Below are 18,306 nucleotides of genomic sequence, written 5' to 3' on the forward strand. Positions count from 1 at the left end.
ATTTATTATGCAATCGGAGAAATTCACTGGAGACTGAAGACTGTTTGTGTACCCACAAATAATCAGTATTTTCTGCAAGAAAAGTTTGAGTATTTTAGTTTCAGTATCCATAAAAAAAAAAGACGTAAGCATAAGTTTGTGATCATTTAGATCAGCACCCTCCAGTACAGGAAGTGTAAGTCAAAATTTTTCCTCTGCTTCACAAGTTAAATAATTAAAACACCATCTGCGATGATGGCGAATTTTTAAACTGAATCATCCTCCATGTTGCTGATTCTGCTTTCCTGTTAGGGCTCAGGTGTCCCTGTCCTTCAGAAACCACATTCTACAGCCCCATCAAGGCCCCGCAGGGCAGGGAGAAGAAGAATAACGAGGAGAGAAGCATCTGAGACAGCTGCCACTCTCCTCAGAACCGGACCAGCCAGCAATTTCACAGAATGTGCATTAGCAGCAAAAATGAGGGGAGGAAAAAAAACAGCATTTTAGAATTAAAAGTGTCAGTTATTCCTGGAAAGTTTGTGACAGCTCAATTACAAAAAAGACTACACCCGTTTAATAAACCATCACCAGCATTTTTTCATTATTTTTTATTAAAAACAGTTTTATTCACATTTTTTTTATATCTTTGAAATATTATATTATTACAAATATGGTAATATTAGCCAGGGCTTTATTTGATATATTTTGTTAATATGAAGAAATTGATTTTATTTTTACTGAGCTTTTTTATTCACACATTTTTATTACTTTCTATAAATATTAATTCTATACTAATGGGACAAAAATATGAAGACAAATGACACTGAACTATACAGATTTAGCAGAAAATATGCAGTATGAAGAAAAGAGGAGTTAAAGTCACATTTGGACAAAACCTAATATCACTACAGCCGGATCACATTGGAAGGGGTTATGCTGACTCAGCTGAAAGTGAGACTCAGCGGAGGAAATAGAAAAAGGCAGTATATCAGCGTTAACACCTCAGATCGATTGTAAAGCATGGTAATGGAGAAGATCTTTTTTTTTTTTTTCCATGCAGCCACACTGCAGCTGAACATTTCGTACTGGCTGCTAAAATAGGTTCATGAAAATCCCACTAGAAAACTGAATTAAAGCAATGAGATTAGGGCGTTAGTCCTGTCAAATCTCAGACTACAGATGCATAAAACTGAAAAATGCTGACATGAGCTGAAGCAAAACTGCAAGAAGGATTCAAGAGTTACTTTTACAAGATTTTTCAGATTATAAATCGCACTTGCGTATGGGTCGTACGCCCAGCACTATGCAAGGAACTGCATAGTTCTGCAATTTTAATTAAATTGATTAAATTCCAATTGAGTCTTTTGATTATTTTCTTCCTCATCAATGAACACGAAGAGGTTAGCAGGGGAAACCTCACAAGAGGCGCCATGTTTTGATTCAGTCTTATGTTCCTGAAATGAATCAGTCGCCTCTGTCTATCAGCAACACTTTGCAGCCTCCCACTAAAACATTTTTTCACCTTTTCGTGGGAAAACGTGATTAGAAAACTCAAGTTCATCATTATTCATCCGCTGCAGAACAGTGGCAATGTCTCAGTAATGACAGCTTCAGTGTCTTGCTTCAAGGCTTTTGCTTTTTAGCATGAATAAAGCATCAAGGAGTTCTTAAAAAAAAAAGTTGTGTCTTAATAGAAACTGTACTCTGCAGAAACATCTGCTTTAGATTCAGCCCGCTCCTCGGGGAAAGTTATCTGGCGTGGATCACGTCAAGTCACCTTTTCTATGCAGAAACGGAATACAGCCTCGAGGGGGAATTCAATAAATAAATACAAAACAAGGCCATTAGAATTCATGGTGTTTTCAAAGGATGTCTTTAAAAAAAAAGTACTGATTAGCAGCGCAGAGCCCGAGGTACATCATTAGAAAGTATAACGACTAAGTGACAGCAAACATGGAAGCTAGTGAATGCAGGGGGACAACAGCTAAACAAAAGGTCCGTCCTTGAGGTACAGCTGCAGAATATAAATGCATGAAGCAAATACAGATTGACAAAAAAAATGTCTCTTTGGACAATAATGCACACTGATTAGCCCTCAGACTCATTGGTATCAGATTATGGGGCAAAATCAACAATTTGATTAATTTCAAAGATATTTGGTTAGGAGGCAAACACGTTCCTGCATTCAATTTAGTAATTGCTTAAAGATTTAAAATTCTTCTTAAGTTAGAACTGCTTCATTACACATATTTGCAAACCCTTTACAACTTTTCAGAGGAAAATATGTTTGTGGTATTCCCGAGAAAGAGTTGGATTCCAATTTTTTTTCTTCTTTTGTAGAGTCGGCCGATAGCTGAACCTAAGATCCAGGAACAAAAGTGCGGTTTCCGTCCTGGTCGTGGAACTCTGGACCAGGTCCCGCCTGCATATTAGACCCCAGCAAGGCTCCCCTTTATCAATAGTTTGGTTCATAATCTTTATGAACTGAATTCCTTGGTTCAGCCGGATGGGATCTGGTTTGGGACCACAGGATTTCCTCTACTCTTTGCAGATGCTGTTGTTCTATCCTCAAACTAAACTGGTGTTACAGTGCAGGTAAATTATGAGTTTGTATGCACAAGTATATTGGTAGATTCTTCATCCAATATACCTCAAAAGGACCAATCAGTTGGATTTAGATCTTTAGCAGAGCATTTCTTTAACATCTGTCTCATAAATGCAGCCACTTAGGGTGACTTCCATTGAATTACAAATAAAGGTGGTTCAATAATGTGAAAAAACCCTCATTAAACTTAAAAAAAAAACGCGTTTCTTCAAAATAAAAGGTCTATTTAAGTTCAACTGGACAAACAAATTCTCTCTACTGAATGTTTTGTGACTTGAAATACCATCTGTATTCCTGCAGTAGTTGATTAAACATCGCAGATGCTCATTCAGCAAGAAAACCACAATGTCGACTGCACTTTTACACAGCAGAGCTGCCACGACCAGATGTCTGCTGCGAGGCGGCGCTCCCTTCTCTGAGCCAAATGTTTTTCTCTTTGTTTGACTAAATTACTTATTTGCCACCTGCTCAAATTCACAGGATGCCAAACCCAGACGGTGACAAGAGGTTGCATCCTAAGATTGGATCACTGAATATTAAATATTTGTGGTGTAACTAAATAATGCATGGTTTACAAATTATCTTTTCAAATGCATGCATGTGAAACAAGAGCGCAGCAACTCAAGCAACAAGTACATGGTGGGGAAAAAAAACCCAACAGATGTTAAAAAAAAACTAAAGTCAGCTCAAAAATGGGATCTGCGTGTGTTCTTTTAAGGTTTGACGGTTGGATGAGCAGATCTGTGTCTCATTTAATGGTTAAAGTTGCTCTAGATTCTTCTACACGTCGTTTGCACAAGACTCTAATGAGCCACATCACCACAGTTAGCTCCTCCATCTATGTATAAAGATGGAAACTTGCAGCAGTTGCAGACTAATGATGGCGCAAAAGGCCCTAGAAAGTGGGAGGGAGGCGATTAGCATTCAAAATGCTGCATGGAGAAGGCAATTTCAACTGTAAATACACCATTAGGGCCGTAAACTTGGTGCTGACAACCCTCAGGTAGAAAATAAACGGTGCCTATTCTCATGCACACCACACAGTGGGTGTTGAATATTCATTTGTGAGTTAATTGCACTGAAATTACACCGAGGACTGAACTGTGAGTCAGAAAAACATGCTAAATTAAAGTCTGACATCCACCTAAGTTTGATGTTCAGTTTTGAGCTTATATAACCAAGTAAATTCCCTAATAAATCCCCACTTGCACCCACTTTGAAATGAGGTGGTAGATGATGTACACATGGAAACCACTGAAGAGGGTGCTTGTGATACTTTTAACGTGCAAAAACTGAATCTTAAGAAAGTAGTTTGTTTCAGGAAAAAAATGTCTTGCAATTAAGAATGTTTTTTAATAGCAAAACATTTTTAGTTTGAGAAAACATGTCTTGAATTACTGATAGAACCTTTTTAGTACTGTAAATGCTCATTCATTTAGTGCTTTACTGTCTTCTCAGAAGACCCATGATTAGATCAATTTCACTATTTTCAGAACTAGGATGTCAGAACAAGATCAACTTACCAAACCTCTTACGAGTCCACCAATGAGGCTCTTTAAAAGTGGTGAACTTGACGTCTGGATGTCGTCTCAATCTGTCGTACAAGTCTGTTGTGCCACACTTGGGTTGACCAATGATATAGAAGTATGGAAGGCACCGCATGCGGTAGAGTTTCTTCTTGCGATAAAGCAAATGTTTGTGGAAGGAGCTCCTCAGGTGCTGAAAAACTGTCCGGAAGCGCCGCGAATAGCGTCCGTACATGTTTGTCCTATATGGGTCTGAAGTTCTGTTTCCAGTGTATTCCTCGTACCAGCAGGGGTTCTTGATACCAGGTAGAAATTTGTGTGGAATCACAGAAAACATCTGGAAAGGAAACAAAAAGGCTTAAAAACAAATTTAAAGAAGCAACTAGAAACAACTAGACAGCATTTTAATTTATATTTAAAGAACATAAACTTGTTATGTCAACACATCCTGACTCCCAAGTCGTCACATATTAACGTTTGGTTAAGGACCCCTCCGTGTCAGCACATCAAAAAAACAATGAGCTAGGGACTCCCAAAACATCAAATGGTGACGCAGAAGGGCCCTTAACCAAACATCAATATGAGAATGTGCTAGTTATACGCTGAAATCATAAAAAACATTACCTTCGTGTTTTATTTTTGATATTTTTTAACAAAGGTTTGTATTTCTCGTAGTAAAAACCAGCTGAAAAAAAGATTGTTTTTGATACATGAAGATTAGTATCTCTTGTACTGTATAAAACATAGATAACTATAAATAACAATTGCTGCAATAGCCATCCTCAAAAATAAGAAATGAACTTTCTTTTGAGTCGCTTTAAGACAAAAACAAACAAAGTCTACCAAACGGTGAGGGAGCCACAATCTGTGTGGACGTAAGGAAGTTTCTATCTTCCCCCCAAATAAATGCAAAAAGAAACATGAGATTCCTTTGACAAAATTTCACAGTAAATAGATGTAATTTGACTCACGTGTGGATCAGTTTTGATCAGTGCTTTCAGCTCTGGAATGTGTCTGCTGCTGCCAAAATCCACCTTGGATTTAATGGATTTGACTACAAGTTTAATGTGTGCATAATCCTTCTCTGAGGAAAGGTTGAAGGCAAACAGTCCAGGATTGACCAGAGTGGTGAAGTGGTAAGGAGATGGAGTGAGGAGGAGGCCCTTTTTGTCCCCATTTAGAACGTAGGAGGCCATGATGACAAACATGACAGCCAGCCCGAACAGGACGCCGTAGACACGGATCTTGCAGAAGCAGCCGGAGTTGTTGGAGCGCTTTAGTGCGTCTCTTTTCACCTCCAGGACTGCAAAAGGGTTCATGGGCGTGTTGTCCACCTGCAGAAGCAGCGGCCTCTTGCGGTAGTCGTCTATAGCGGGGCCCAGCAGGCTGTACTTGTAGTCCATCTGTGTCATGGTGTCCAACTGTGGGCTGACAACTTGGCAGGAAAGCTTTAGGAAGACTGTACAGAGCATCCCAGTGTTGAGGAAGCGTAACTCATATCCATGATGGACCGTGGAGAAAGCTGGCCTCATCTGCAGACACCTGCAGACTAAAGGGAAAAACAAGGTTAACTGGAAGTATAGTACCTCTTTCTTAACCAAATATAACAATTTGTATCTATTAGCATGATTCAAACTTTGGTAAAAAAAAAAAAAAAAAAAAAAAAAAACATTGTATATAACTTGCAATGTCTTCTACCCTGTAGTTCATCATCATTCCACTAGGGGCAGTAGAAAGGTCTTCCTGCTCATTTCAAAATGGCTGCCCCCATGAAATCTCAAAAACACTTGGCGGGAAAAAGTTTAGCTAATTTTCAAAACTGTATAGTGAGAATACCTCATCTATTGTTATTCATTTTTAAACTATTTGCTGTATTAAAAGAATGCAATTTTTTTTTTATAAATAAATAAATAATACAGTTAGACCAAGCTAAAACTGTGTGGATCAAATTTAATACATTGGGTAAATAAGGTGCTTTTTCCCTGAACATCCAATATTTTTATTTTTGTGAGTAAATCTTAACAAATCATTCAACTGATTCATAATTAATATAATCTTTATTTCATAAAAAACATGTCGATTCCAAAAAAGTGTATATTTCTGTCACTGCTTTGATGTAGTCGGCTTTACAGGGTTAACGTTGACATTGTTACTTTTAGCTATTTCAATTGTCTCTCTTTCCGTACCAATGATAACTTCAACTTAAACATGTGTTTTCATACATTCACATCATAATCCAAATATAGGAAGTAAAGGGCAGAGCTAAAGAAAAGCAAAGCAGGTTGAGGCTAATTGAACAAGTTTCCCACGACTCTTTCTGCTTTAATCAGACGGCACAGCGACACCCTTCCCAGGCTGAAAGTCTAACCAGACATTCTCCTCATGCGTCAGTCACAATATGCAGCAAGTGATAAGGATGTGGAAAGCATTTAGCTTGGAAACTATGAAGCATGTTGGACTCTCCTGGGCAGGAGCGCCAATATCTGAGATAGCCAGGCTGACTCGCAGGAGGGATTATATTATCAGAAAATAGTATTCCTCCCCGTGAACTCACGTGGACGAACTGTCACCCGCAGATAAATGGAAGGCTGGTGTCTTTAAAGGATGAAAGAATAGAGGATCTCTAATGATGGTGTATCCGCAAACGACAGTTTTATCCTTCCGGTTGTCTTTGTGTCTGAAGTTGAATCGACGTGTGAGTTTAATTCAGGACAAAAAGCTGCTAAAGCTTAGCCAAGGACACTTTTCAAGGCTGGAAATGGGTGGTTTTATCAGGGCTGTTTCCCAGCTTCTCACCTGAGGCTGCATCATTAGAATACAGACTCACAGCAGCACAGACACACACTCCTCCAGGTCTGCAGGAACGCCAAACCGAGTGTGTTTTCATATGTGCAGCAGATCTGGTCCGAATACAAATACTCGCAACTCAAGCCTCAACCGGATTATCAGCATCATCTCCACGGCAACAGTCATTCATGGAAGGATAAATACATGAACAACAAATTAAAAATTATTTACAAGAAAGTCTCAAAAAAGCAAAATTATCATAATTTACATCTGTTTTTTGTTTAAAAGTGTGCTAAGGAGTGAAATGGAATGAAGAACATAAGTAAAGAAACTTTCACACTGCTTTATCACTATTCACTAGTCACTATTCTAATACACTCCTATATGTCAAAGGGACTGTTGAGGTTCAAGGTCGAATCAGGTGGAAGGATGGTATAAAAATTAAAACATGAGGAAGAAAGAGAAGAAAAAAAAGATGAAAGGAAGGAAAAGAGGAAGTGTGCCATTTACAAGAAAAGATTATTCTCAAGGGTATTCACATCTAAATCACTCTGCTAACAGTGGCACTGGATGACTGGCAGCTTGGCAGACGTCTTCTACTTATAGAGCCGATGTTTGACTGAAGAAACGACTTAACTCAAAAAGAATTAAGTTCAAAGAATACAAGGTTGCATCATCAACAGCTGACAAACCTCCAAATCCACATAAAAGAAGCTGAACATCCTCTGCAACAAAGACTCCTCAACACATTTATTTCTCCTTCTCCAAACATCTTTTTGAACAATTTCTCTGAAATTTCTCTGAAATTCTTCAATCTGCTATGAGAGATTAAAGAAGGCAAGCATGGAAATAGCAGATTAATGGCATAGATTCGGATTTTTGTTGCTTTAATTATGATAATTGGATGAAAAGGAAACAGCAACTAGAACATCATTTTCTGATTAAGGAGAAAATTAGCAAATAAACACAGCGTGATACTGATAAACTCTGAAAGGTCTCGGTTATTAAATATTTGATCAACCGCTTATTATTCTTGCAAGCGACTCTTGATATAAAAAGGTCAAATCAACAAAACAGGAATTGTTTTTTTCATACACATCTCACTAGCCACGCTCCCTTTCCATTTCAGACTAATACGAATTCACACAATTTAGCATATATGGTGTTCACACTGAACAAGCAGGGAGGGGCTTCTTCTTCTTTTTTCTTGTGTTCACTAGCGTATTAGTTACCTAAAAGTTGGAATGGCCTGAAAACATTTGTAAAAATGACCATATAAGGTATTGATGCTTCTGGTGATTTCTCCTATCCTGACAAACATTGGCCTGATGCTGCATACAATAATTCTAGAATCCATTTTACGGGGCATTTGTATGTCATGGCGACGATCTAGAGTACTATGTAAGAGTTTGATCTAACTTTTTAATTAAAAGGACTAAATTCCTATTGAGTTGTTGGTCACATTCTTCCTCAACAATGAGCATGCAATGGTTAACGGGTGGAACCTCACAACTGTTGTTACCTTATATTATCACATGTTCCTACAGTTGAGAGTTTTGGTGCGAAAATGTTGCTCCAGGCTTTTTCTTTTACAGATTTCTTTCAATTTATGAAAGACTTCGGGTCATATAATTCCTTCCGAGCACAAAATACAATTACGAATTTCTCCACCATGATCAATTTTCAAATAACTTGTATTTCCGTGAATTAAAATACGTCATTACCAAATCGGAGTACCTGATTGGTCAACTAGTCCAACTTTCAACTCGTGTTCAATTTTGTTCAAATGACTCAAAAATGGTCTTAAAATGGTTTTCATAGAGTTTTCATGGGAAGTAGTTGCTCTAATTTGCATTACCCAGGACGATGTAAACATAGTCTGCAAGTTCGGTCTACTGAGGCTTTTTTACTTTTATTTTATTTAACCCTTACAACATTTCATACCACAGATTGGGTTTCATCTGGCAGCTGCTTTGTGAACTGAGAAAGAACTGGCAGATCAGGTGGTGGGAGTGAGGTAGATATGCATCAAGTGTTCATCCACGTATGCAAAATAAATATAACACGCATTTAACAGATCCAAAGGTGTTGGAGGATCCACTAAATCTATTTTATAGTTGTTTCTTAGAGAATTTTATTTTAACGAAGTGGAAATCCAAACATTTAACATCCGAATTGTCAAAAAAAAAAAAAAAATTACCATAAAAATGAGTCTATCTGTTAAGATCATACACTAACATATTAGCACATATTGGAGTCCACTTTGCCCATGATTATAACTGACTTCAATCCATCTGTCATAATACCCAGCATGCTGTTATGATTGCTCCCACCCTGTGCAATGCAAATGAGTCTGGCCAGGGCTTTAATAACCCATCCATGAAAGTCCTCTCCATGCACAGCCTGCCATGCACTCACAGATGAGTTAAACACACAATCAGATTGATTATTTCACAAAAAATGTGGATAAACTCACAGACCCAGAATATATGGTTTTTATCTGTTTAATAAAAGCATTAATGTGAGTTGTTTCTTTTATTTTCAAAATAAAACTGTCAACATTTTAATGTCGACTTATAAAAATATTAACTTTGTGTTTATATTATTTCCTTATTGTGCGATAGATGCAGTTTCCAAAGCCCTCGGCACTCTTGTTTAAATAACAACAACACTCTGCAGCCCTTTAATCATCGATTCTTCAAATCACAGCAGGGAATACTCCTCGTGCCTAGCTGGAAAAACATTCAGCCTAATGGAAATCAACGTCTTACCTCCCCAGCTCTCTGCAGAAAATAACAATTTCAGAACTAGCTGATGAGGCCGATTGATTGAAAGCAAAGTGTAGAGAGATCACAGAGAAACCTCAGAATATCTCAGAGATTCCCACCTGGTTTTCTACCTTCATCTTTAACAGCTCAGGAAGATTAAAAAACGTGTCTTTTCTTTGAAAACTGGCACTGTAAACTTTTGAATCCACTCTGGATGAGAGTCTAGATCGCCAAAACAAGGACATCTTTTTAAATGTCAGTGCAACCGCCTGTTATTTATCGCTGTTTACATTGCACGGCAGCTTAATTTTTATCTGCCGCGGCAACAGGCAGATTACAGCCTGCACATGCAGGGCTTTCGCGCAGACAGGTCGATAAGCTGCAGAAAACCTAATCTATACTGCCATGAGAAGTCAAAGCAAAATTGTTACAACCTCACAGACAACTTAATAACTGGATACAGCGTGTTTAATCTTGTGTGAATGGTGGAGGATGAGAAAGAACAACAGCTTCATCAAACAGACGAGTGCCAGAAAGACTGGAACAAAACAAAATAACCCGAGTGGAACAGAAGAGAAGGAAGTTAGGAGACGTTACAGAAAGGCAATCTGTTTGACTAGTCAATGCAGCTGCCTGGACAATGTTGTTTTTGAAGAACTTACTGTTGTTCAGGTGAGAATTAGCCAATGAAACAAGTTTTCCTACATTTTTGAATCACGTATAAGAAAAGTTTCTGCACTGAAGTTCTGGGAATTTAAACAGAAACATTGATGATTAATAAAAAAAAATTAAAAAAAAGACAGAATTACTGAGAATGTGCTTCGTAAGCAGTTTTCTTTAGGAAATAACTTGTCAGCTCTATTGCTAACTGGTCTTGCACAAGCCCGGTGGTTTAAGAAAAAGGATGATGGTCACTAAAAGTTCATGGAGTGCTGTCAGGAATGTGTTAGAAGTAGCCGGAAAGAACAACAAAGGGTACGTCAGTGCTGTGTCAGCAGGAAAAAAATAGTTTTCCAGCAGGCCGCCGACAATTATGAAAGTCCATGAGGCCAGAGGAAGGGGGAGGCAGCCATGACACCCACTCTGATCCGTGACAGAGAAGCAGCCTCGAGATGGTGGTTAAAGATGACAAAGTGTTTGGCACAACCAAAAATTGAGACAAAAAAAAGTTCCCAAAAAACTATAGGATCATTTAGAATATGTCCTCTGCATTTAAAAACTGATGGTTAACACTTTAACTGCCAGCTCAACCAAATGGTGTAGTAAATTTTGAAAATAAAACTTTTGTATGTATTACTCGCCCAAATCAATAAAAAATAAATGTTTTCATTGATTTTTTTTTTTTTACTTGGTTGGATAGTTAATGGTCTTATCAATTTTCTACCACTCTATAGGTGGAAGGTAAAAATAAATGCTGACAATCTGGTAGATTTTATATTTTGAAGTACTAGATAAACCCAAAAATACTTTTTAGTACATTTTCCAATAATGTCAAAATACAAAGAGTTTAACATTTTAATTAACTTCAATACAAAATAAATAAAAACTACAGTCTGGTAATCAGTTGTTAAAAATGATAATGATGATGTTTTAGTCACCACAGTCTGCCTAAGAGAACCCTAGTGATTGTTTGAATTAAAAAAAAATTTGATAACGTGTATTCCTAGTTGTAATTTGATGCAATACAATGTTACTGGATTTAAATAAAAAATGTGATCTTTTCAAATAATGTATGTATGTATATATGCTTCTAATATGTAACCAATAAAGACAAGAATGTTTTTTTCTTTTTTTTGTTTTCAAATTTATCTAAAGGCTAGTTTGCACAAAAAAGGATGTTATTAATCAAATAGCCATAAGTACGGAGCCCCTAAAGGGACATAAAAGTTGTATTAAGTTGGTGCTTGTTTATTGAAAATTAGTTTCTGGTATGCACCTGTTAGTTTCATGTGCACACCTGTTAGTTTCTGGTGCGCACCTGTTAGATTTTGGTCTACCTCCATTAGTTTCTGGTATCCACATGATAGTATCTAGTTAGTACAAGAAACCAGTACTAATCTGTTTTTGCTTCGTTGTTCCTAGAAGCTCCGTACATAAGCAAAACCTGCTCATAAACACATTCATGAGTTTTGAATGATTAAAGTGAATTTAAAAAAAAGCATCATTGTAAGGGTAAATGAAACAAGAGCCACAAAAGACTAACAAAGAATTAAATTATTCTTTGAAAAACTTTAAGAGTATAAAAATTCGAGAACAACTGGGAATAGGGTTCATGTCTACAAACAGACCATTAATAATAGACTAAAACGTGTGTCCTGTTTGATCCATTAAAGCCCTCTCAGCAGCCTAAAGAACCACACCTCTATAAAGTGGGAAATGACATCAAAAGAAAAAAATGAAGAAAGATAATTTTGTCCCTTTTTTAAAAGAGAATCCATGATAATGTCCAGAAAAAAGTCGTCTATTACTCTCATCAAAAGAAGCCGAAGACCAAAATATTTCTCTTTCCCATTGGACTGAAGGCCTGCCCTTGACCTCACAGAGTAACAAAGGCATCATATCTACACGGCCACTCCAGTGTCTGGCTGCAGTGGAGGAGCAGGATGCGGTTCTGTCAGTCACTTCAGCATCTTTCTCTTCAGATCTTATCTTTTCATCTTTTATTGACCGTCTTCGCTTCACAGGTAGTCTCAAACGGCCAGATGTCCTGATGAGAAGGATGACTGTCGTGCAAATCTAAACAGAAAGTCCCCACACCAAAATGAACAACCTGTTTTTTAAATGCATTCTTGAGAAAATCCTTTATTGTCTTGATTACAGAAGTCTACCACTAAATACCAAATAAATAAACTCAATGGCTTTGCTATTAACGGTTGAATGCACAACTGCATATTATTGCAACATTACATCTCGCCACTTACATTTATCCACTGAAAACAAAAGGGCTCGCCCGTCCATTGACAGTAAATAGAAACACAGCGTTAACCTAATGATGTTACCGACCCATATTTACACCCAGGAGATGCTCAGGGAGGAGCGTGGCTGACTGTAACATCCAGCAAATGAGCCCAGATTTAGATGGGATAAAGCACCAGGTTTACACAGCTTATCCAGCAAAGCTGTGAAGATTTGTTTCCTTCTTTCAACTGATTTTTTGTCTTGTTTTTGAAAGCAGAAGTATCTAAAGTTTTCAGTTATTGAAATTATCACTGACTGAAGGAACTCATTCCTTTGTAAACTTAGATATTTTTGCATGACTGAAGTTATTCTGAATATATTTTTTAAATATTCATGCAACTACTTTTATTTATTAATTTTAAATGATATTTTACAAGATTGACTGCATTGTCAGATCATTAAATTGTAACTTTTTTAGTAGATCTGCTGATGCAGTTGTTTCCAAAACACAAGAGAAAGTCAATAAATAACATTGATGGAAGATATGTGTATAAAATATTAAGGATTATGCATATTATTTAAAAAACAGATGTAAAATATTCAGAATAAACTTTGATAAGGCTTTGTACAGATACAAATCACACAAAAATAAAGTCTTCAGATTTGCATCTGTGGTTTGTCTTCTCCAGAAGAGGAAGTTTATGATGCTGGCTTTCATTTTTATTTATTTATTTATTTTTTTTAAGTTAAATCTGCTACGCTTACAGATTCTGAGATGTAAAAAGAAAAGAAAAACAACAGGAAATTGTAAGCTAATTTAAAACTGATAAGAAAAGGTCACAAAATGTTCTTATTGTAGAAAAGGTGGTGATTTGTTGATACATTTTACTTCTTCAAATCCGCCCTGTTTCACCTCCTCAAGTCGTGTCAGCAGTTAATTCAGCCTGTCGCACTTTACACTGAGCATCAGCAGTCATTCAGAAACATGCATTTTTCCACAAGATGGGTTTAAAAACAGAACAATCCAGAGACAACTACATGTTAGAGTTAAGATGTGGGTGATGGAGGGAATTGCTTCCTTCAAGCTTCGCTCCATACACGATGAAACCTGGTCTCCTAGCATTTATCATAGCGACAAACGTACATTAAAAGTACCTCTGAGGATAAAACAACCTTAAAACTGTGCAGCAACTCCAGATTTGAGGGTCAAGATCTCCACAAATCTTTTGTTGATGATCTTTTTAACAAGAGCAAAAGGACAGGGGACTGTGTGCCTCTGTAATCTCTGCGACCCACGGCAAAGCATCATAAATCATTCTTATCCTGTGACTCCCAAACCGATTCAGACAAAGCAAAACAGCACTTCCACAGCAAAGACGCCAGATGTTGCGGGCAGCACTTTCAAGACTATGTTTAAATGCAAACCAGTGTTCCAGCTGCTGCAAGACTTTCCACTGGTTCTTCTGACTGTTGTGAAATCGTACACCAGGTTCAACCAAACCTCCACTCGGTTAACCAAAGTCCAAAAATCTCTTTACAGAAAGTCTGCAGATGCATAAATGAGCTTCGTGCTTTGGTTGGTACTCGCCTAGTCTGGTGGTCTGACGGTGTAAGCAACGGAATTCAACACAATGTTTGTCTGTCTGCTAAAAAACCAAAAAACAAACTGATTAAACACTGATGACTTTTCAAACTTTTTTTGTATCTTAATACCCCAAAACAAGGGGTCTGCAACCTACAACACTTAAAGAGCCATTTGTGTCAATTTCTCGCCAACCAAAAGCCAGAAGAAACCACAAAGTCTTCATTCACCCTTTAGAAAAATATGATACTGATTTATCTTTATGTTTTTGCTACTGACATCATACATTTAAATAAACTATTGTGTGTCTTTTGGCATAAATAAAACATAAACATGAAGAGAAAATAGTCTTTTTAAAATATGAAATAGTTTATAACTTTTGACAGAGTTCCTTTCAAAATAAAAGACATCCTACAAAATAGGATCATGTTAATGAAGCAAATGCAGAACTATTTTGGATAAAACCTCCTAAAAATAATTGCTACAGGATTTAGTCTGTGAATTTTTAATAATAAAGCGATTCTAGGCTCGTCAGCAGATTCTGAAGATTCTAGTTTCTGCTTTTGGTCTAACTGACATGAGTAGACTAAGGATTAAATAAACAGAAATGGTGAATTATTTGGATGCACAAATATAAATGTGCAAAAATTGCCCCACTAAAAATAAGTCAAATGTTCTTGAAAATGGAATATAATTAAAATCTGCCAATGTGATAAGAAAAATAGTCCAGATAGTCACTAAGTAAGATTATGTTGCAATTGAAAAACTTTCTTTATAAGATTATTTTTCTTTCAAGACAGAAATTAGAACAATTATTCTTGAAATAAGGAACTTTTTACTTTCTAAAGATTCAGTTTTTTTGACTGATTATAGAGATCTAAGTGCAAGAGTTGGACATTTTGTTCACCAGGAACCTATATTTATATTATTAAAATGTTAATATGACTAAAACTAACTGAAATTAGATCAAACAATCTAAAATTTGAAAGTTTGAGGTCAGAAGGGATCATCTTTTTCTGGTTATGTAATGAAACTCTCATAAAGCAAAGGAGTTAGCCTTCAAAAGAAAGATGAAGTGAGGAGTAAGCACAATTTCTAAACTCAAACACTGACTCTCAGTTCCTCATTTTAATCAGTAGAATCTTAAGCGAAGGCAATTTATTGAGACAAATGAGTTTGGATGTTTAAATCCCAGGAAGGAAGACCACAGAGTTAAGACTGAGACAGAAAAGGCAGAGAGGAGACTTTAGATAAGTCAATCTGAGAATGTTGAGGGTTGAGACATCCATGTGGGTGTAGAAAAAGAGGAGGAACATTCTCCTTGATGGATCCACAATGAGTGATGACTGAGTGTGGAGAAAGACATTATCCAAATGTGACAGCTAATGGATGGTTGGTTAGAATTATGTATTTTAAATCAATGACATTGAGATTAATGATGACAAAGAAATTATAAACTTCTGCTAAGCTTCATTTCCCATACAGACTGCTTCAACAAGTTGAGGCCAGTCATTCAGCTGTTTGATGTGGAGACTTATTGAATGGAAACTTCTTTGTGGCTTTCAGGGGAAAAAAAAGGTGAAAATTTGTCATTTTTCTTCAACAAATGACTCATGTTTACATTTCCTGTAAGCATCAACCACAGCCTCAGGATTTGATTTCCAACCTCTCATGGTTTATGTCTGCTGACAGACGACTAAAATGTCGAAAGAACTTGTTAAACAAACCAAAATCACACATTTTCACTGGAGTGGATCTTTAAAAGACCTGACGTTGACCAATTTAGAGACTAAAACTGTCATTATTCCAGTTACTATGACACGATCAGTCATTTATAAAATATCAACTGAATCTTTATTGTCTTTTCTATGACAGATATTAGAGCTATTTTACAACAACACTGTTTTTTGTTGTTTTTTTCGTTAATTTATTACTTTTTTTGCCATAAATGTATTAATTTTACCTCGTAAATGTACACGTTTTAAAGTCACAGATTCACGATTTTGTAAGGTAATAAAAAAGAATATTTTTATATTTAGGATTTTGAAAGTCATAGGTTAAATTTCTGACTTTTGTTCTCATGTTACAACTTTTAAAGTCGTAAAATTTATTATATTAAAAGTAGTAAATTTACGACTTTAAAACATGTAAATTTACGATAAAAATTAAAAAAATTCACAAGAAAATTTTTTTTTTTAAATTCCAAAAAATGTCATAAATTAACAAGAAAAGACACCAAGGTTGTGCTTTTATCAGAGCTGTGCTTAAAGATGGAAGATAAGGGGCATTTTGTGAAGATTTATTTCCAGATTTATTTAAAAAATAAAGAAATTCTGTACCTTTTGGCGACTCTAAATCAAATTATTAGTGTAGCAGTGTCGGTAATGAAGACTTCTATTTGTTATAGAAGGTGCTCAAAGACACGTTTGCACTTTATTTTGCCATTCACATACCCAGGAGTCCATTTGTCACCTGCTCCACATAACGTACACTTGCTGGACTGTATGCTCACTTCAGCCTTAATATCGTAAATTTACGACATTTTTCTTGTAAATTTACAAAAAAAAGGTTGTAAATTTACGAGAAAAAAGTCATATATTTACAACTTTAAATCTTGTAATATTATTTATTTTTTTAATACTCTTTCTCCATTTAATAAGATATTTTTTTACATAGGAGTGATTGTTCTCAGTTTGTAAAAGCAGGTAAAGTTTCATTTGTCGAAGCGTTTTCAAAGCTGTTTCCTTCAAACTTCAGATCTTGAAATGTTTTCGAGGCAGCAAAATCTTTCACACCCAGTCAATAGTCGTCTCGAAACGCGCTGAGCCTTCTGCCTCATGGGAAAATGTGCATGGATTGAGTGTTAGGCCAGGACTGCCAAGAAAAAGTGTGAAATAAAAGAGTGTGGGCGACAACAGAGTCGCCAAAGTTACCGCTCCTTCACTTGGACGCCGTTCTGGTCCAAACAATTTGAAAGCATCCCAGTGGATCCATAAACTCAAACTGAAAAGTTCATGCTTAATAAGACTCTGTGCTTTATATTTCGACTGCTATATTAGACGTACAACCTCTTTATAATGAGGTTTTGAGCAAACTCCCCAGGCTTAAAAGACAGGCACATTAACTTTATAAATTAGAGGTGGGATGTTCGTGTTTTAGTATCTGTGTTATTTATGCTATAAGCTGAATGTCAGGTAATTCGCAGTAATAAATCTGGGGCTTTTTGCTCCAAAGGAATCTTTTAAAAGCAGATTACTGCAAAAAAAAAAAAATTGCACCTACCTGCTTGGCCAAATTCTGATAAATGGTGGCAGGATGAGAGGTGCACTACAGCTGCACATCCGTCTTGCAAAAGCATTAAGATTTCACAGCTGGGCTAATAGTTCCTGTTGGAAACAGCTGCCAACACAGATATGAGGCTCCAGCTTCAAATTTCCTTGGCAGGGATAAGAACGCCGAATCAGAGCCGAATTTGTATTAATTTTTAAGAAATCCCGACCGAGCCGGAGTGCGTCTTCTCGCTAAAGTTGCATCTTAACACTCAGAGACAAAACAAAGCAGATTTTGACTTCTGACCTCCACCAACTACATAGGAAAAACTTACATAAGGTAAACTTGTCAGCGATGAGATGATTCAGACGCCTGTTGGGGAATATTGCGAGATCCGGCCTCTGTGGTTTGTAGGTCATTCAAAAAGAGAACAGCGCAGCAACAGCTGGGCTCATGAGTGGTTGCTCATTTAAAGAGAGTAGCCATGGGGTAATTGGAAAATGAACACATCACTCCGTGAGGCTGCTCACTGTTAAAGGTTGCCACAGGTCTGCGCCGCGGCCCATTAGAGCTCTGTCTGGATAAATAATGCTAGAGTGGCACTCACGAGCACGGCTGCTTATATCAGCTCTTTTGGCCATTCAGAAAGAAACTACAGCAGCACATTAGACTGTCAAAGCACTTTTAAAGCACAAAATATACGACAATAATACATAAATAGTGGAGTTACATCAGCAGAAATACATTTCCAATGCGATTAGATGGGATTTTTGTTTAATTTTCATAGTTTATACATAAAAGAAAATATCTAAAAATATGGGTTTCTGTTTGAGTCGTAAAGCTCAGTCGTCTGTTCATTCAATTACTGAGAATTTCTTTCTTATCATAAAG

General features: G+C 36.7%; 1 protein-coding gene across 2 annotated transcripts in view; it reads right to left on the minus strand.

Annotated features, from left to right (window-relative positions):
- Positions 1-18,306, minus strand: part of LOC112154681 (carbohydrate sulfotransferase 15) — a 38,071-nt gene that overhangs the window by 10,302 nt on the left and 9,463 nt on the right. Inside the window, exons 1-3 of one of the 2 annotated variants that reach the window (XM_036217143.1) lie at positions 17,750-18,034; positions 5,082-5,659; positions 4,108-4,447 (exon numbers count right to left, since the gene is read on the minus strand). In XM_036217143.1, the coding sequence (XP_036073036.1) occupies positions 4,108-4,447; positions 5,082-5,659; positions 17,750-17,834 (1,003 nt within the window). In that variant the 5' untranslated portion in view covers positions 17,835-18,034. Of the gene's footprint in view, positions 1-4,107; positions 4,448-5,081; positions 5,660-17,749; positions 18,035-18,306 lie in introns of those variants that run through there. The other variant, XM_024285812.2, reaches the window with a different exon arrangement.

This window comes from Oryzias melastigma, linkage group LG19, assembly GCF_002922805.2.
Source record: "Oryzias melastigma strain HK-1 linkage group LG19, ASM292280v2, whole genome shotgun sequence".
Lineage (NCBI taxonomy): Eukaryota > Metazoa > Chordata > Actinopteri > Beloniformes > Adrianichthyidae > Oryzias > Oryzias melastigma.